This window comes from Periplaneta americana, chromosome 1 (assembly GCF_040183065.1).
Source record: "Periplaneta americana isolate PAMFEO1 chromosome 1, P.americana_PAMFEO1_priV1, whole genome shotgun sequence".
Lineage (NCBI taxonomy): Eukaryota > Metazoa > Arthropoda > Insecta > Blattodea > Blattidae > Periplaneta > Periplaneta americana.
The window spans coordinates 207,328,666-207,350,439 of NC_091117.1; the positions used below are offsets into that span (position 1 = coordinate 207,328,666).

General features: G+C 34.2%; 1 protein-coding gene across 3 annotated transcripts in view; it reads right to left on the minus strand.

The window, feature by feature from the left end:
- Nucleotides 1-21,774, minus strand: part of PAN3 (Poly(A) specific ribonuclease subunit PAN3) — a 94,042-nt gene that overhangs the window by 66,743 nt on the left and 5,525 nt on the right. For all 3 annotated transcript variants that reach the window (XM_069836399.1, XM_069836389.1, XM_069836381.1), the window contains exon 2: nucleotides 9,162-9,253. In XM_069836399.1, the coding sequence (XP_069692500.1) occupies nucleotides 9,162-9,253 (92 nt within the window). The remainder of the gene's footprint in view (nucleotides 1-9,161; nucleotides 9,254-21,774) is intronic.

A 21,774-nucleotide genomic window follows, 5' to 3' on the forward strand; every position in this document is an offset into this window, starting at 1 on the left:
AAATATTTAGGATCAATACTGCAGCAAGATCAATTATCAAAACTGTAATTGAGAGGCGAATGTGTCAAGGAAAATGAATTACTGGAATACTAAATTGTCGCTGTCCCTTTCAAAATCCACTACATGTTTTTAAAAAGAATTTGCAGGAGAAAAGAAGAAGCATTGTGACTTTTAATTAATTCCCTGGATTTTCTAAGCTACTTTCGGTATATTTTCAATCAATACAAGAAAAATGATGAAATTACACCAAAAATAGCTTTGAAAGTCAAATGAATTAAAAGTAACAACGCTTTTTTTCTTTCTCCTGCAAAATCTTTTTAAAAACACGTAGAGGATTTTGGAGGTACTACTATGAAGTAGTAACATTTTGGCTAACACAAAGAAAATAATCTGTAAAACAATAGTGGAGAGTATGAAGTTTTATGGAGGAGAAAACTGGACAGTAAATAGAATACAAGGATGAAAATTAAGAGCTATTGAAATGGAAATCTAGACGACATCAGCTCATGCCTGAACTAGATGATGTTTCAAAACAGGATTTCTTAAAAGGATATCAAGTACTTCAAAACTTTGCCAAAGAATATGTAGAAGAAAAAAGTGAAAATAAATGTGTGAATAGTATCTGACATTCTAACAGGCATGCTTGAAGATTACAATAATTTCGCCTCAAAATCTGTGGCATCTATGGTTTTCAGTGTCAAATTAAGACAGTCAGAGAGAATTTTCTGTGTGCAAAGACATTTTATCAGATCGAAGGGTTTCTTTATCATGTACAAGTTTAGATACCATTCTGTCTTCATACTGATGAGAAAGAGTAAATAAGTAATTATGAATGTAATTAATTTCGTGTTAGTTTCAAAGGGATTGTTTCGATAATAATTTAAAAATGCTATTATTATTATTTTTAAAGTTTTTTTTAGGGTGCGAAATGTGCACGAAGTTGTTTATTTTAGTATATTAACAAGAAATATTCACCAAAATCAAATCATTTTAATCACTGAAATCAAGATAAAATAATCACCATAAAACCACACACCCTTAGTCATAATGTTTCAACTGGACTTACACTTTTACTACAATCTTCTTTTCCTGTGATGTTTATGATTTAAGAATTTTCGCGATGTGCAGATGTGTCTTTTTCCTGATACGCCATTTCTTTTTTATGTGAAAACTTCACAACTGCATAAATAAGCTGAGAGGTGAAGCAAATGAGGAAAGGGAAACTAAGAATCTGCTTTATTATCAAACTGAGAAGCATGAACTCAGAAGCTCATAAACCAAGACTGGTGGGTACACACAAAATAGACATGGCCAGTTCAAAAAGAAAACAACTCAAAATTGACAGTTTTAGAAAACTGCATTTTAAAACTTCATGTTGCTGTGAAAATACCAATTAACTTCAACCTAATTCGAAACTTATAGTACAGCAGAACCTCAATTATCCGTGGTAATGAAAGGGGTGGACTGAAACGGTTAATCGAAAAAATCGGATAATCCGTACCATAAAAGATTTTCATAAATTAAGCATATAATACTTGGTTTCATAATTTGAGATTTCTACCATACTGCAACTACTGGTGTCTTCTTACTACATGCTATGCAATGTTATGCTGGTTATAAATAATGAAAACAATGAAATACAATAATACGTACTACTTTGTTTTATTCTATTAAATTGCGCATATTTCTAATGCCAATCTTGTATTCCGATGCGCTATGAGCTACAGTTTTTCCTTTCCCAAACAGCTCAACACATTTTCTTTGGACATTTTGCACAGAATGACTAAATGATGCATAGGTTTGCAGTTGTGTGAAGGTTCTTGGGGTATTTCTTTCAAAGCTGATAGTGACTATTTTACAAGTTGTGGAAAAACCTCCTCCCAAAAGTGTTTCTACTGCCAGTAACTGTAGCATTCCTACTACAAACTGTGTAACAGTAAAGAATGGTAATAACTTTCCGTAGAAAAAATGCGTGTTAACATATTTTACAGTACTTAGTATTTTTCTGCAGCAAAAAAAAAAAATAGCGAGAGAGACAGTCGGATAATCCACCAATCGGTTAATAGGGTGACGGATAATCGGGGTTCTACTGTATATACGATATATTATTAACAGAACTTGGAGTAATTTCATATCAACATGGAACTTTAAAATGCAGGTATCTAAAAACTTCAAATTATGAGTCGTTTCCCTTTTGAACTGGCCCATCAATATGTCATACACTCACTCAACAAATAAATTAAAAGTATAAATCAGAGATACAGTTTTAAGAAAGAAGAAAAGAAGCTAGGTAAAGCATCATTTTCTAATTTCCTTACGAATAACACATAAATACAACATGTAGTTATCTTAAGCATCTGTCTTATATTTAAACATAGTTTCAACTTCAGTATTGTTATAATACTGAATTATCTTAATCGCATAATCAAGACTAACATACGAAGATTTAATTTTTTCACTGATGTTTGTTTACATACTGCTATCTTTCACTTCTGAGAGGTTGTAAATCTAAAAAGATAAGTATTAAACCATCTAAGACTCTAGACCCCAGACTATAGTGTCAATTGCACAGGAACGTCAATTTTACTAACTCAGATCTCTTAACTTATAATTTATAAGGACTATTAATATGTAAATTCTATCAAAGATTATTTCTTTTACCAAACGAAGGAAATTCTTGAGAAAAGGACAAAGCTAAAAAAAAAATAAGAAATGTTTCTTAAGAAATCTTTCATAATCTATGTAAGTAAATGAAATGATCGACTTGCCTCATTTTGAACATAAAGTAACCATTACAAATAAATTGGTAAATAAAATTCAATATATTTACTTACTTACTGGCTTTTAAGGAACCCAGAGGTTCACTGCCGCCCTCACATAAGCCCACCATTGGTCTCTATCCTAAGCAAGATTAATCCAGTCTCTATCATCATATCCTACCTCCCTCCCAACTAACACTCTATATGCATTGCTGGATTCGTCCATATGTGCTACATACCCTGCCCATCTCAAACGTCTGGATTTAATGTTCCTAATTATGTCAGGTAAAGAATACAAGGTGTGCAGTTCTGTGTTGTGTAACTTTCTCCATTCTCCTGTAACTTCATCCCTCTTAGCCACAAATATTTTCCTAAGCACCTTATTCTCAAACACCCTTAACCTATGTTCCTCTCTCAAAGTCAGAGTCCAAGTTTCACAACCACAAAGTATACTGCAGTTCAATATTTTCGATGTCCTTTTAACGTTAAATATAGAAATGTTATCAAATTAATTTAATAATACATTCTAAATATTATTTTTAATTGGTTTATTTTACTATGCTTTATCAGCTGTGATGGCTATCTAGCATCTGAGTGAAATGAAGGTGATAATGCCAACAAAATAAGTCCAGGACCAGCACCGAAAATTACTCAGCATTTGTTCTTAATGGGTTGAGAGGAAACCCCAGAAAAAACTTCAACCAGGTAACCTATCCTAACCAGGAACTGAATCTGGGCCCACTTGCTTCATGGTGAGACATGTTAACTGTTACTCCACAGCAATGAACCTGAATATTAATAATAACAGAAAATTGCTTACTAAGATATTGGTAATACATGAAATTAAAAGTAACAGAAAAGAAATTAATGTAAGAATAAATGCTTGAGAATCAACTCACTTATTAAAGTCAAAGAGTTTACGTTTTCCAATAAAACACATTTAAAATACGAGGGGGATCCAGGAAATAACGACCGTTCGTGCATACCCGCCGCGCAGCTGACTCCCCTTCCTTGTTTGAAGGTCAACTGGCTTCCTTAACATGTGTTCTCATAATGTTGTGAGTACTGGTTGCAACAAGTCGCCATTGTGCATTTTGTGTTACTTCAAAATGAACGATGTGATTGATAATCCCGCCGACTGTGAGGTGAGGAGTGTGATTCGATTTTTGAATGCCCGACATTTGAAACCTGCAGAAATTTACCGGCAATTGAAAGAAGTGTATGATGATACTGTAATGAATGAAAGAAATGTGAGAAAATGGTGCGAAATGTTCAACAATCGGCGAACAAATGTCCACGATGAAACTCGACCCGGACGCCCATCACTCATCACAGAAGACTAAAGTGAACGACAGAATCTTGCAAGACAGGCGCACATCACTCGACGAATTGCATATTGCCTTTCCTGACATTTCTCGTTCTTTGCTTGGTGAAATTGTGTCGCAACATCCTGGCTACCACAAAATCTGTGCACGATGGGTTCCACGGCAACTGAGTAACCAACACAAAACTCAGAGAATCGCTTCAGCATTGACATTCTTGATACGATATCACACAGATGGAGACGCCTTTCTTGATCAAATTGTGACTGGTGATGAGACCTGGGTGTCTCACAACACCCCAGAGACCAAGCGCCAATCACGTCAGTGGCAACATCCCTCATCACCCAAGAAACCAAGAAAATTCAAACAGACTCTCTCTCAACACAAAAAGTCATGGCTACTGTCTTTTGGGATCGCAAAGGTGTTCTTTTGCTGGATTTCATGCCAAAAGGCACTACGATCAATGCAAATTGTTACTGTGAGACTTTACGAAAACTACGGTACGGCGAGCCATCCAAAACAAGAGGCGAGGAATGCTTTCGAGAGGAGTTGTGCTTCTTCACGACAACGCCTGCCCGCACACTGCTGCTTCAACTCGAGAATGCTGGATCAATTCTGTTGGGAAATCTTTGATCATCCGCCCTATAGTCCAGACCTTGCTCCTAGCGATTTTCACCTTTTCACTAAGCTGAAAGACTTTCTGGGTGGTACGCGTTTTGGAAGCGATGAAGAGTTGTAGAAGACAGTGAAAACCTGGCTTAATGAACTGGCGGCAGAGGAGTATAACACGGGAATTCTAAAGCTAGTGAACAGATACGCCAAATGTTTAAATGTAGGTGGTGATTATGTAGAGAAGTAAAGGAAGCTTCAGTTATGTAACAGACTTTGTTTTTTCAAATAAATATATATTTTTTAATTATTACAACAAAACGGTCGTTATTTCCTGGATCCCCCTCGTACCTTTATTACAAATTTTATTGTCAACTATTCCAAATTGATGTAACTTAGAAAATAGACCTATACTGTTCTTAAATGGGCCGCAGTTTGACCTTGAAAGCCACTAAGCACCACCCAACCAAGCATGCAATATTGTCACCCATTATTCTCGCAATGTGAATATATGCTGTAGCAGAGAGAAGTTTCAATATTGGTATTAAGTCACTGACACTGGGTCCAAATATTATTTCATATGAATTTATAAGATAATTTTTTTTCTGTTAGTTTTTATATTACAGGCCATTCTTGCTTCAACCCGGTAACGGAACACTGACTCAAAAATCGTAAGACAATATTTCTTCTAAAATAAGCATTTTGTTTTGTTGATCTGTAAGTCACCAGCTATTAACAAAATGTGAGGGAGTATTTGTATTGCTTTGTGAGTGTGTGAATTTTTTAATACAGTGAAACCTGTTCAAATCAGAACCTGAATAATCCGGAATCCTGTCTATTTTGGAACAATTTATTGGTTCCGGCGAAATTTGTATGTATTATGTGTAATTTTTTCCTGAATAAAATGGAAACTGTCCAACGCGGAAATGGAAACTGCTACTGTTCAAAACGGAAACAATATTTTGGACTCACTATATTTTGTAACTACAGTATATTTTGAAACAGCGTGTAATTTCAAGGAATATACGAAATATGTAGGTCACCAAGATAAAAACAAGTTTTCTTTGCAAAATTCTAGAGGGTACGAGGGTGTGTTGGCCTGTCGGTCATAAATTTTATTACCCTGTTGACTAGGCAGACGAGTCCCTTCAAGATTTTCAATGCTTCACACCCGTATACTGTCGTAGTTAAATAGAGCGCAAGTGTAGTGATTTCCAGGTAAAAAAAAAAAAAAAAGTTGCATAAAATGTGGCATTAACATTAAGTGATGAAGTAAAAGTTATCGAGATAAAGGAAAATTAAAAACAAAGTCTATGTGAAATAATATTGAAGTACAGTTGTGGAAAACTCAGGTGTGACACTTTAAAAAATAAAGATAATAATGAGTGAGTGGCATGTGGCCAATATTGGTGACACAAAAGGAACCAGAAAGCAACTGTTTATGTGGAAATAAATGAACTGTTGTGGGAGTGGGTTCTTCATGACCTTTCAAAGAACAAGCCAATTTCTGGATCTATCCTGCAAAGCAAGCTATTGAACTGGGAAAGAAATTAAATAAACCAGAATTCAAGCCTTCTATTAGATGGCTCCTAGTCCAATTAATTAATAATGTGCAGTGATATGCAGTACAGTATTAGAGTATAGTGTTAGATATTAAATAGAATGAGATTAGTAAACTTTAGTAATGTTTAATGACTAATGAGTGAGTTACGATAATATTTATACAGAAAATGAGATTTTAATCAAGATGATTCACCAACGTAATAAGAGACAGAAAGCTGATTTAATGTGATGAGTGTTAAATGGAATATTTTGTACTTCTTGCAGTTTGCGGTATGCCATTTTGTTTTTTATGTAGATGAATGACAAAATATTCCATTTTAAGTCACACCTGAATAATACGGAAACCTGTCCACAACAGAAAAAAAATTAGGACCATGTCACTTTCGTCTTAAACAGGTTTCACTGTACTGTCTTTAAGTAAACCAAGAACAAGTAACAGTGATAGTGCTTCCAGTATTCAGAAAGACAACTCAGGCCCTAAAAGTCATTTATAGTGTTTATACTTTAAAAATATCTATTCTAAAGAGAAAGGAGAAACAAATGTTTGACTTTTGATAGTAGTACCACAGTCTAGTATATACAGTCACGAAGCTCAATACGTAGTAAATATGCATCCATAGATAGTTGCTAACCACTAGAATCGCTAATATCGCCTCATTACAGACAATGTGAAATAGTACTGGACAGTCAATTGTTTCTAGCACCCTCACAACTCAAGCTTCGTGACTGTATATACTAGACTGTGGTAGTACTGCAGAGTATGGCACTTAGGGAAAAAAGAGAGAGAGAGAGAGAAAGAGAGAGAGAGGAACGAATACAACAATGACAAACTTAAGGCTATGGATCGGTGGAAATAACGAAATCATTAAAAATGAAAATTTTGTTTTAAACTCTAAAAAATAAAATAATGTTTCAGTTTTCTAAATCTGTGCTTATTTTGGCCCTATGACAATTTAAAGCCTCTCAGGACGAATGTGTGGAGCTGCAGCCCTTTAAACTGACACTCACCTGTCATTATGACAGACATTGTTCTTCATTCTAATTTTGCTTTTCATTCAATTCATATTTCGCGCTGTTATGTTGGAGAAAATTGTGTGTGGTGGACCTATATAGGAAGGATGGATATCGATAATATATATCATATAGGCCTACATGCTGTACTTCGATATTCGTTTTCTCAGTTTACAATTGAGGACCGTTTTTGCAAAACTTGCTAACTGCAAAATTTGCAAAATTGAGATTTTGGTGGATTCGTTAACATAAGGCAGGCCTCCACATGATGTTCAAAGCGTCTTAGTAAAATTGGGTTATTTCTCTTCATTGCAGTGTGTCAAAGTGTGATCGTTTTTTCAAAACTTGCTTTCTCCTATAAGTAAGAGATACAGCAAAACTTGCTTACTATAATGTTTTGTCTCTCCTGTAAAGTTTAGTTTTTTCAGTTAGCAAGTTTTGCAAAAACGGTCCTCAATTTTAAACATTTTGTAACATTCAAAATGCTCTAATGAACGCAGTTTTTCTCCAATCTCAGTGAAATTTTGCATAGAAGTCCACAAAAGCATGTGAAGTAAATTGACACATGTTTTTTTCTTCTGCTATTGAAAGCATTCAAAACACCATGTGTTGAGGATGTGATAAGTTTTAAAACAATTTAAAAATTAACAACTAAAAAGATAAATGAATCATCCCATGCAGAAAGGGCTTCAGTCACAAATTCTGGAGAAAAAAAAAAAGAAAAAAAAAATGAAAATCATATCTTTATGTGTGGCTCCATCGGCCTGTGCAGAAAGGTGTTCAGTCCAATGCTTGGAAAGATAGAAACTGAAGCATCAGGATCAGAGTTCTATGCAGAAAGGAATATAATGTACAGAATGTTTTTCTTAGTTTTCTCAAAACTAGGTCTAATAGACTGAAGCTGTTTCTCCAGGGAGCGATTCAAATATTTTTTTTCTCAAAAAATAATTGCAAAAATACGAAAAGCATGTTTCATATTTTACATATATCTATCAGGAATAAATTAAATATAAATTTAAAGAAAATTTATGTAAACTTTGAAAACTGGGACAATTATAATTCTGTATTTAAAAAAGCAACAAAAATGAATTATAAGTAAAATAACTTAACCCGATACTCAGCCCAAGCAGGAATCGAACCTGCGCCCGAACGCAACTCCAGATTGACAGGCAAGTGCCTTAGCTGATCGAGATATGCCAGTGGCTTTGATGACGACTGTTATTATTATTATTATTATTATTATTATTATTATTATTATTATTATTATAGATAGATAGATAGATTTGTTGATATAGTTCACAAAAGTACAAAACTTAATTACTATTATTATTATTATTATTATATTATTATTATTATTATTATTATTATTATAGATAGATAGATAGATAGATAGATAGATAGATAGATAGATAGATAGATAGATTTGTTGATAAAGTTCACAAAAGTACAAAACTTTATTATTATTATTATTATTATTATTATTATTATTATCATCATCATCATCATCATCTCCATCCTGATGCATTCTCATTCACTCACAGGTTTGCTTTCCATTTAAAAAGACTTCTCGTTTTCCTTCAAACATTTTCTAAACATTTTGATTCTCGCATTTATACCCTATGCTCCGTCACATTTGCTTTATTTTATGAATCCTAATTACGTGTGGCAAAGAATACAAAGTGTGACATTCATAACTACCCAAAGACATACCTAAATTTTCCTAAATACTTTCTTTAAAATATCTTCACAAACTCTGCTCCTCTCTGAGTAATAAATCTAGTCAATTCAAACTATAATGTCTTTTACCATAATACACTGTGTGTGTGTGTATTTACATGAGAAAGTAGGCCAAATAATACTAAATCTTATGAAATAAGATAAACTTAACTTATATTACCATGTACGTTGCTAGCTTTGATTCCTGAGGTACTCCATTCGCCTGTGAATACGATAAAAACATAGGATCCATTCTGTCTTCACACCCAGTATCTGGAAAGACGAGAAAAATAACCTTGTATTTTATATGCAAGAGTCATACAAACATTCTCATATAGTGACGAGACAGGTCTACTGTATTTACTCGCGTAATTCACACCATCGCATATTTCACGCACCCAAATTATTTACTATATAATTTAATAAATTAATTTCCTCGTATATTTCACGCATTTAATATTCGTGAAATACTGTAACAAGTACATGCTGAAACTTGAAGTAATGAGGTGTGTTATGTTGACGAGCCCTGAATGTACGGTATCCTAAATGCTGTAACGAGAGAGTGCATAGCAGTATTTGGGACCGGAAAGCTACCTGTTACAGGCGCACCCTTCTCGTCTATGAAAGTCCTTTAAAAATACCGGTATAGGGTATTGACCTCCCCCTACCATTTGAATGGGGGTGCTTTGAAAGCTTTGTGTTGGATCGCATCAGTTGAGTTTGAGACTCGAAAAGGGAAACCTGTCAAAAGCCGTCTGTTAAAAGTTTTAACAATGAGTCATACTGCGTCCTTCAAATTAAAAGTTATCGCATATGCAGAAACACATGGCAACAGGGCAGCTGGACGTGAATTCACAGTTCCAGAATTTAATATTCGCTACTGGAGGAAACAAAAACAAGCTCTTCAAGAAACAAATGCATCAAGGAAAGCATTTCGTGGGCCAAAAAGTGGAAAATTCCCTGATCTTGAAGACAAGTTACTAGGATATGTAAGGGAACTGCGTAGTTTTGTCATTTTTACCCTTAAAAATACCAGCTTGTGAAATTCCTCGCTTAATTCACGCACCCTAATTTATAGATCGAAATTGCGGAAAAAAAGTGCGTGAAATATTCGAGTAAATACGGTATATCCTTTCTAATAACTTTCTACACTGTTTCATGTTTAATAAATATTTTCTATACAATTTAAATATTAATTTCGTTGCTTGAGTTCCAATTTCCATCTTCTGCAAAGCTTCAGTTGCAAGAATATTAATTATGTTCTTTGTAAACTATGACATTTTAATGTATCTTAATATTAATATATTACGGATATCTATTATGCCTAATCCCCTAGGGTCAAAATTTTGGTTTTAAAATTGTATTTTAGGTCATGGTACAGCAGTACAAAACTTCAGATTTAGGAGATTTGATTTCTGAAACCAGCTTCCTTAGTAACATATGCAGCCTAAAGCATCATTAACTAAATAAATCGCAATAGTCGAGTTGCAGCTTTGATACTTATGATGATGATGATTGGAATGTATAGATGTTTGTTCTTTGCGAATTTGAGGTCTGTGTTGCCTTAGTTGGAAGTCTGCTTTACACTAGGTAATGGTGTGATTGTCCCACATTGTATTTTTAGGTTTCAAAAAGTACTTAATGTAAAACCCCAAAAGAGGTGCGAAAAACAAATGCCAGATATATAACATCTACTCAACGTGTTCTATATCACTATGAATTTATGATGCAAATGAAAATACGAAGTAGCAATCTCTCGCTAATAAAGGTCTATAAAAAGAAAAGATTTATGCAAAGACAGGAAGTAAATTAAAAAAAGTAGTATAAAGAAGTGCTCATAATGATCTCTGATTAAAGATAAAAACATTATAGGTACATATACACATGTTAACCATTGAAGTGGACTGTTACTGTTCAGACAGACGTTCTCAAAGGAACACAATGAATTACAGAACTTTTGTGTAAAACTAAAGTTAACAGCATTAAAGGATTTTAGGAATTTATTACAGATAGAAACTGAAAATATATTTCTGCATTCCACTTTCTCTGAAAGAAAACTCAAACACACAAAATTCAGCTTTTCTTCATTTTCGAGCGTAATATTATAAATTAGACAATATTTTCTAATAATACAGTAATAAAAATGCAATGGTACTGGATTTATTAAAGAATAAATCTTTCACAATGATTTTAAAATGCTAGTCACTCACAGAAACAAAATACAATAAATTTTTTTTGATAATCTATTTTGAATCTTGCGTACACTACTTTTAACACTTGAATATAATTAATTGATTAACTAGTGGACTTACTCGTGTTAATTATGTAAGATTTGTGCGGCTTACAGCTGTTTCAGTGCTTCATCACACCATCCTCAGAGCCTACTAGATCTCTGCGTCATCTCGAACTTCTCTGCCTGTTATGTGGGTGTGTTTAATTGTTGAAAGGTGTTGAAGAGTGGAGTCAAATAGTGTGTGTGTGTGTACTGAAATTGATCTGTGTGTTGAGAATTTGATCGGGGTGTGTTTTAGTGTGTTTGTATATTTCATTTTGTTCTAGTGTGTTGAGTTTTTGGTTCTTGGGTTATATGTGTAGGATTTCCATGTCCGTATTTATGTTATTGTATGTATGGTTAACATTGGTTATGTGATCTGCGTATGTAGATGTATTGTGTCCTCTGGTTATTGCTTTAATGTGTTCTTTGTATCGTGTTTGGAATGCTCTGCCTGTCTGTCCTATGTAGAACTTATCGCAACTATTACATATGAGTCTGTATACAACTATGTGGTTGTATTTATTTGTTTGTGTTTTTGTGTGTTGAGATGTCTTTGTAGTGTGTTTTCTGTTCTGTATGTTATGTTGTGTTCTTGTGTTTCTGTTGTGTTTTGCGTGTTTTTGTGTTTGTTAAGATTTTGTTTTGTCTTTCTTATGATGTTGTCTATTATGTTTGGATTGTATCCGTTTTCTTGTGCTATATATTTGATTGTGTTCACTTCTTCATTGTAGTGTAGTCCACTAGTTAATCAATTAATTATATTCAAGTGTTAAAAGTAGTGTACGCAAGATTCAAAATGGATAAAAATAACTGTTTTATAGTGACAATTTTTTTAAAACTATCTTGATCTTAATATAGAGACGATTTTTTTTAATTATCTTGATCCTAAATTAATTGCTAAGGGCATGGCTTAATAATGTTCATATATTGTGCTCAGTAACATTTCTTTGGACAAGTTGCTTATGATCTCTATAGACAAAGCATGTTTACTTGCTTGTATTGAGGAAGCACAGTTCATTCCATCAGAGTGCAGTGTAGCTAGAAGGCTGTAGAGTGTATTGTTGAGGGAAACCAAGCAATATCATATATTAAGCAGCATCTAAAAGCTGTTGACAAAAAAAAAAAAAAAGCCCCGAGTGGAATGTATGTACATGCACTGTATGAAGTGAATATAAATTCAGCACTTTGATGAGTTTCTAAATAAATGACACACTCCACACTGTATTTGATATACGAAGAAAAGAAAAATAATGAGAGAGAAAATATATTTTTCTTTTGTAATAGAAGTAACCTCCAAAAATCATTCCTGTTTTAAAATCATTTACTCTTAATAAAGTAATTAACACAAAAGAAAAAAGTAAAATATTGCTTTTGCCACAAATTAATCTATTGCACTACTGGCACTAATGACTTGGTTATATTGAAACTAGCAATTTCGGAGTAAAGCACTCCTGCTTTTATTGAGTTCCGGTGACGAAAAAGTTTCATGAGTTTATTTGGTAAAATATATATTACAAAGTACCCAAATTGTCCTAGGTACTATTACCTTCTGCATCCTCTTCATAATGTCAGTAACAGATTAACTTTCCAGTTAATGCTTTGCAACTTCTGCAATAAGATATTTTTCTACATGTTGCACCTCACCATTTAGGATTAGCTCTGTAGCTAAGATTATATAATGATGGACAATGGTCAATGATACACTCCTGGTGTTCACTCTAACTGGAAAATACTTGTAACCATTTAAGATTACTTCGAAGGTGGTCACAAAGAAAAAAAATCCTGTCCCTTAAACTGTATTTGTAGCCTTCCAGTCAGTAGTATGCCACTCTAAATGAGCCAAATAGCCTATAAATAACTAAGTATTAACATAATTATTCTGCATGCTATACATGTAATAAATAGGTCAAGAACTTGAACTTATTGTCATTACAAGACTGTTAATAGAAATAACGTGCAATATGTTTAGTACATATTAACACAAGAGTTGTTCATAAGAAAATGAATTTATTTTCAGCATGCTATAAACATATCGTCACAGTCTACTATATACAGTCACGAAGCTTGGGATGATTTTTTGCAAATCTCGTGATAGTTGCTAGCCGTTTGGAGCGCTTTGAGTACTAGGAACAATAGACTGTGCCACAGCCATCGTGATCTAATGCAGGCCGTAAGACAGACCATGTAACTCGCTTAACCCTATCACGAAGGGCGGCGTTTCAACCATATAAATTAGTTGGAATGCATAAACAGTAACATATGTTTCTTTAAAATGTAATGTAATTCCATTAATAAATTTTAAAACAATGATTATGAGACACTTCAGACATAATTTACTTGCGAGTTAAGATGTAATATTATTTATGGTGTGAAAATTACGTTGTTCGTATGTGTAATACCTGCCTTTATTTCGATTAAATATTGCGAAATTCTTGTACATTCATTTATGCACGATTCAATAATTTTCAATTGCACCGCACGGATATTTAGATATGTTGAAATTATAGGTTATGTTTACTGTACCAGTTGCCCCATTCTGTCTAAATTTAGTGATCTCTAATGCCTTGCCATTCATGAAAATTATAGGTTATGTTTACTATATTTAACTTATATTCCTAAATTCGCAATTATACATTATAATAATTAAGCATAATGTCATGTATGATACCCCGGACATTCAATGTCTGTATTTTAATACTACAATTGAGTACTGAATTATTGTATTTATCTACTACCTAAGAGACGAAGTAAAACAATTGTACATACACTAATTTCATAGGGGTGGCATGGTAAATATTTTGTCTAAAATTAAGGAAGGTAGATGTGCTAAATTGAAATCACAATATAAATTCTTTTTTATTAAACTGCAAAATAGCTTCCATTCTAAACTTGAAATGTTGACGCGAACAGATTATGTTAACATGTAAAATTCTCTTCACATTAAAATAACACAGTTTTGTAATTATTTCTGCAATATATTATGCAACAAGAAGTAAACGGAACTTATGGACACATTACACTAAATAAAGCTTAGCAATGATAAGTAATAAAGTTATCATATATTTCACTGAGCTCCATACACTGAAACAGAAAACCCGAACGAACATTATGGCCTGGTCTAGATCGAAAAAGCATTGACTGTGCTGTATTTCGCATTTTTGTGAAAAGCTATGTAAACTGTAAATGTTCATTATCGGTTGTAATAAATGTAAATGGCTAAAATACAATAATTTGAATAATAATATGGGACAAGGAGAAGTTTGTAGTACTAAAAATTGTAAGAAAAATAGGTTAGAGTTATCCTTCTTCCGAAAGATCCAGGAAGGTGAGTTTATAGAATATAATATACACTTACTTACAAATGGCTTTTAAGGAACTCGAAGGTTCATTGCCGCCCTCACATAAGCCCGCCATCAGTCCCTATCCTGTGCAAGATTAATCCAGTCTTTATCATCATACCCCACCTCCCTCAAATCCATTTTAATATTATCCTCCCATCTACGTCTCGGCATCCCTAAAGGTCTTTTTCCCTCCGGTCTCCCAACTAACGCTCTATATGCATTTCTGGATTCGCCCATATGTGCTACATGCCCTGCCCATCTCAAACGTCTGAATTTTAAGTTCCTAATTATGTCAGGTGAAGAATACAATACGTGCAGTTCTGTGTTGTGTAACTTTCTCCATTCTCCTGTAACTTCATCCCGCTTAGCCCCAAATATTTTCCTAAGCACCTTATTCTCAAACACCCTTAACCTATGTTCCTCTCTCAAAGTGAGAGTCCAAGTTTCACAACCATACAGAAGAACCGGCAATAGAACTGTTTTATAAATTCTAACTTTCAGATTTTTGGACAGCAGAATGGATGATAAGAGCTTCTCAACTGAATAATAACACGCATTTCCCATATTTAATATATAATAGGCCTATATATTAGAATAATTTATAATAATATTATAATAGAATATAATATATATTTTATGAAAATAATATATAAACCTTATGTGTTTCATATTTCAATAGTGGAAGGAAGGTGTTAATTTTTTTCAAAAGAACACGATATCGGAAGTACAATACATTTCATGGTCTGCTAGGGAAAGAGTCTGCGATGAGGCGATAGTAGCGATCCTGGTGGTGAGCAACTATCTATGGATGCATATTTCAACTGTCTATGTTTGCATATTTAGTAAGTATTAAGCTTCGTGACTGTATATACTAGACTATGATATCTTCAATAAAATTAAGGTAAGACTATCCCTGTGGTGCAACAATGTTTCGTTTAGAAAAAAAATGTGTAGAAAATTTTGTATTTTCTAATAGTGTGCATGTTAAGCTTTTTACAGGAGAAAATCCTGGATCTGGACACACACGCACGCACACACACTCTCTCTTTTTTCCTCCCTCCCTCTCCTCCTCCCATCCTCCTCCCTCCCTCTGTGTGTGTGTGGACGCTCATATAGTGGGTGGTTACTTGAAACACGCACCATACAGATTTCAATGTTAAAATTTATATTTTGTTATATTAGCTCTCCTAATTATTATAGAAGAAAATGTCATTAAAGTTTTTTGTAGAGAAAAAATTCTGCGTCCATTTGTTTTATTAAATTAATATTTTGATTACGAATGTGTTTGGAATTAATTAAAAATAAAAAGTAAAATATTATAACTATCTTTAATGAAAACTTAATTACAGTAAGTCATCGATAAAACAAAATAGTTTAGCATCCAACCAGTTATGATAAAATTTAAAGGGGAAACAAACGAATGTGACATAAAAGTGGATTCATCTTTTACAGATTAATAAATGAACTATAAACAACAATATCTCTAAATTCAATTGTCTTTACTAATCCATGGCCAACTATGATTAGCATGCATTAAAAATTAGTGCAACTTCTGTGGCAGAAGTATTTTGTATTATTTTTTAGATTATTTATCCCCAGCCAAAAATTGTTTTTAATGATGCGATTGGATGCATTCCAGTTAGTTGTACATAATTTTCCTGGAAACAACAAAGCGAGAAATTACAAGGAATTAATGGACAATATATTGATGGCATACAATAGAATGGGGTGGGTCAAGTCTCTTAAAATGGATTTCCTCCACTCCCACTTGGACTTCTTCCCTGACAATTTCGGAAAACTAAGTGATAAACATGGGGAACGTTTTCACCAAAATATCGTTACTCTAAAAAGAAGATATCGGGGTAAATGGAGCACTATGATGATTGCTGATTATTGCTGATCAATAATAAGGGATATCCCAGAAGTAAAACACAGAAGAAAGGCTAAAAAACCACATCTGTAAGGTAGGTACTTAATATGACATAATATTTAAAATTTCTAGAATGTTGTTTTTAAATGCATATATTTTCTTGAATATTTTTAGAATTATACCCGATAGAGAAAATCCAATGACATTTTCGGAATCAGCACATCAATTTCCATAAGAATCAGCTACCTTGACGTCGGAGGTATGAAATAAAGATTACTTGTTATTTGGTGACGAATGAAAAAAATCATTTATAATAAAATATTATAAAGTTCAAAATATCTTGAAAACAAGAACCAACTAAGCATTTTCGTTATAATTTTAAAATTTAGGATGTTAAATTACACTGTAATTGATTGGTTTTACTTCCGATACATGCAACTTGTTAAAATTTTGACCAGTGTAACAACTGGTAGGGTTGGTAACATAAGAGCGGTGAAGTAAACAATAATACGATATGATTTTATTGCTCTCGCTTTCCCTTGCTGTTTTAAGTAAACATGACGTGTTGTTCACATTTCAACAAGCTGATTGTTTATTGTTATTTACTACTGGTTTTCCTCACAGTTGCCAATATAGCGATCTAACAGTTTCAGCAGATCTTCAAAAGTGTTGGACAAAGTGTGTCATAAGTTAACTCCAGTTTTAATATTGTTGTTTAGTCAACTACCCAAAGACAGATCTGGACCTCACAAGTGATACTAACAAGGCATCACTTATGAGGTAACTTGGCCAGAAGATAATGGGGTAGAGTGGCCAGTTCCTTTCCCCCCTCCATTACATACATCGCCAATTAGCTACACTTCAGTACGCAAGTTTTGAAAAAACGATCACACTTTGACACACTAAAATGAAGAGAAATAATTCAATTTTACTAAGACGCTTTGAACATCATGTAGAGGCCTGCCTTATGTTAACGAATCCATCAAAATCTCAATTTGCAAATTTTGCAATTAGCAAGTTTTGAAAAAACGGTCCTCAATTGTTTGCATACATCTGAAGTCTGATTAGTGTAATACCAACATGCGAAGGTACCCACTGGAGGACAATGACGACTTCTAATGCTTTGAGTGAGGCAAGGGATTTTCTGATCTCGACAACTCTTGATGTTACAGGATGAGGGAGAGATGCCACTGCCAAAATGGCAGATTGAGAGTCACAGAGAATGACAACATGATTGTGGCAAGTTGGTCTTCCAAGCAATTGCTTTAAGGCAAGGTTTATGGCCTCCAATTAGCCATCGAAGTGCGACTGATACTGCCCTAGCAACTTGTAGAAGCTAAAGGCTTGATTCTTGCCCCAGCACATTTCTTGCTCTTGTAGAAAGAGCCATCAGTGAAGATCAGCAGCCATCTGGACTCAGGATACCAGTCATTAAGGGGAGAGGATGGTATTTTTTTAAACTTTTTTCCTATTTGGTGTAAAATATTAATTTTTATATGTAGAGAGCTCATAGCTGTGGAAACTCAACCAAATAAAAATATTTGAAAAAAAAAAAAAAATTATTTGGGGGCCCAAATTTGAAAAAAATATACTCAATGCAGGATTGTCCTAAAACCGATATATCTAAACCGTTTTTAAAGATAGATTCAAACAGTTTTTGCAATGTATTTGCAAAAGTATGTTCTACAAACTGTCTGTAACAGAATTTTGATATTAGTCCCTACGTTTGTAAAATAAACAATTAAAATTTAGTAACAATTTTCTGATTTCCTTTCTTGCAAACAAACGGACGTATTTTTAAAATGAAATCAATTAACAAAATTCTGTTACAGAGAAAAGTTTCCTGATAGTCTAAAGAATGTGTGTTCTAAATTTCATGCATGTATCTTTAATAGTCCAGATATTATATCCATTTTGTCTGGCAATGTAGCAAAAAAAATGAAGTTACTCGAAACCGATAAAAGCGGGAGTGTGATTTAAAAATCCATAGCGCAGGAAGTTTAAGAATGACGTCTCAACATCCGATAAGGGCACAAATACCCACAAAATGTTATGCAATGCATTCCACACATATCAAAGAGTATTTTAAAGGAAAAAAAATTTTTTGAAAATTTAATTTACCGGAAACAACAATAAAAGTGGGCAAGTGATTTAAAAATCCATAACGCAGGAAGTTTAAAAATGGCGATCCACACGTATCACAGAGTATTTTAAAGAATATATTTTTTTTTAATTTAGTCATTTTTCATAAAAAATACCATCCTTCCCCTTAAGAGCCTGCAGTGCTATAGCCTTTAGTTCTGGAATGCAAGCATCTGCTTTTGTCAGATTCTCCCCAAGGTCAAGCCTTGTTGTAATGTTTAGTGCATCTAAAGGACACTCTAACAGAAACCTGTGCCGATCTTAGACTGAATTTGAGTCAGATACCCAGGAACTCTGCAAGGGGATAGAAGCTTAGCCATCTCATTAACAATGAGCAATAACATAATATTATTATTCTTTTTTTCTTTTCTGTAGTTTATTCTCTCCCTTTGTAGGTTCATAACATTATTATTCATTTGGTAATGAATATTAAGAGTTTGTTCAATATATAATTTCACTTTTAACAGTTCACTTTCAATTTCATAACTGTGTTTCTATAGGAATTCAAAACATGCTTTTAGATTTATTATGTTATAATGGTACAACATGCCCCAAATGTTAATAATATGTACATAAGTAAAAAAAAAAAATTAGGCTCATATAAGTTAGTAGTCTGTAGAATTATTTCAGACATTTGACTGGTCCTCAGGTTGAAAAAGGTTGACTGGTCCTTGGTCTAACACATCATGCCTGGACTCGAATTACAAAATGAGTGCTGGTTCGAGTCCTCATAGAGGAAGAAATTTCTCACGAAATTTCTCACGAAATTTCAACCAGCGTACAGAACTGATGCCTTCCCAACACCATAATGAATTTGGGGAGCTAAGGTAGGTAGTAAAATCCGGCTCTGCAAACCAGCTACTGTACTCCAACCACGAGAAAGTCTTCGGGGACTGAGACGAAGCAGGATAATGCTGTGAATGAATGTTGATGTCATAAGGTCACACACGTGGGTACTCTTATCTCTATTGGCTAACTCTCACAGCACAAACCATAACATTGATAACACATATTGATACTACCCTAGTTACAAAATTAGATCACGGTTAATCTCCTGGTCTTTTAATCCCTCCATACAGGAAATAACATATTGAGGAGAGCGCATGGTTTTTAAACTGACGTTATAATGGTAATATCGTCTATCTACTTCGTTCCAATAGATGATGCAATAGTAAGCACATTCCTTTCACAGTTGATCTCCTGATTGGAGAACAGTATAATGGCTGGGAGAAGCATCATGCTAACCACGCGATACCCCCATACGGATAGGATGATCGTTCACCTCTGCCGAAGCATATGGATATTTTATTTTATTGGGTTATTTTACGACGCTGTATCAACATCTAGGTTATTTAGCGTCTGAATGATATGAAGGTGATAATGCTAGTGAAATGAGTCCGGGGTCCAACACCGAAAGTTACCCAGCATTTGCTCATATTGGGTTGAGGGAAAACCACGGAAAAAAACCTCAACCAGATAACTTGCCCCGACCGGGATTCGAACCCGGGCCACCTGGTTTCGCGGCCAGACGTGCTGACCGTTACTCCACAGGTGTGGACCAGCATATGGATGTTAGGTTAACATTTGCTGATTTGTCTTGGTCTTCTATAGGCTATCATGTCCAGGAATTGTTTACTGTTATATTATTATTATTTCTTATGGAATTTGGTATTCCCAAGAAACCAATTCAATTACTTAAAATGTGTCTCAGTGAAATGTACAGCACAATCCGTATAAGCCAGTTTCTGTCTGACGCTTATCCTATTCACTGCAAGCTAAAGCAACTTTGCTCTAGAATAATATGCAATTAGAGAAGTGCAGGAAAACAGAGAGGGTTTGGAATTCAATGGGTTACATCTGCTGCTTCTTTATGTGGATGACGTGAATATGCTAGGAGAAAATCCACACCATTCTGTTTGTGGAAGCAGTTGCTTGTACTGTTACATCACCTGTGCTGTATAAATGCTCTCCTTATTCTATTCATAAACTATCTCTTTCTCTTTCCCACAGAGTAACATCATAAGATAGCAGTGCTGCTGTTTACATTCCACATACAAAATGGTCATATCTGGTACTACTACTACTTACTTAATGGCTTTTAAGGTACCCGGAGGTTCATTGCTGCCCTCACATAAGCCTGCCATTGGTCCCTATCCTGAGCAAGATTAATCCATTCTCTACCATCATTCCCCACCTCCCTCAAATCCATTTTAATATTATCTTCCCATCTACGTCTCGGCCTCCCCAAAGGTCTTTTTCCCTCCGGCCTCCAAACTAACACTCTATATGCATTTCTGGATTCGTCCATAAGTGCTACATACCTTGCCCATCTCAAACGTCTGGATTTAATGTTCCTAATTATGTCAGGTGAAGAATACAATGTGTGCAGTTCTGTGTTGTGTAACTTTCTCCATTCTCCTGTAACTTCATCCCTCTTAGCCCCAAACATTTTCCTAAGAACCTTATTCTCAAACACCCTTAATCTCTGTTCCTCTCTCAAAGTGAGAGCCCAAGTTTCACAGCCATACAGAACAACCGGTAATATAACTGTTTTATGAATTCTAACTTTCAGATTTTTGACAGCAAACTAGATGACAAAAGCTTCTCAACCGAATAATAACAGGCATTTCCCATATTTATTCTGCATTTAATTTCCTCCCGAGTGTCATTTATATTTGTTACTGTTGCTCCAAGATATTTGAATTTTCCCACCTCTTCGAAGGATAAATCTCCAATTTTTATAGTTCCATTTCGTACAATATTCTGATCACGTGACAATCATATATTTTGTCTTTTCGGGATTTACTTCCAACCCTATCCCCTTACTTGCTTCAAGTAGAATTTCCGCGTTTTCCCTTATTGTTTGTGTATTTTCTCCTAACATATTCACGTCATCCGCATAGACAAGAAGCTGATGTATCCCATTCAATTCCAAACCCTCTGTGTTATCCTGAACTTTCCTAATGGCATATTCTAGAGGGAAGTTGAAAAGTAAAGGTGATAGTGCATCTCCCTGCTTTAGCCCGCAGTGAATTGGAAAAGCATCAGATAGAAACTGGCCTATATGGACTCTGCTGTAAGTTTCACTAAGAAACATTTTAATTAATCGAACTAGTTTCTTGGGAATACCAAATTCAATAAGAATATTATATAAAACTTAAATTCA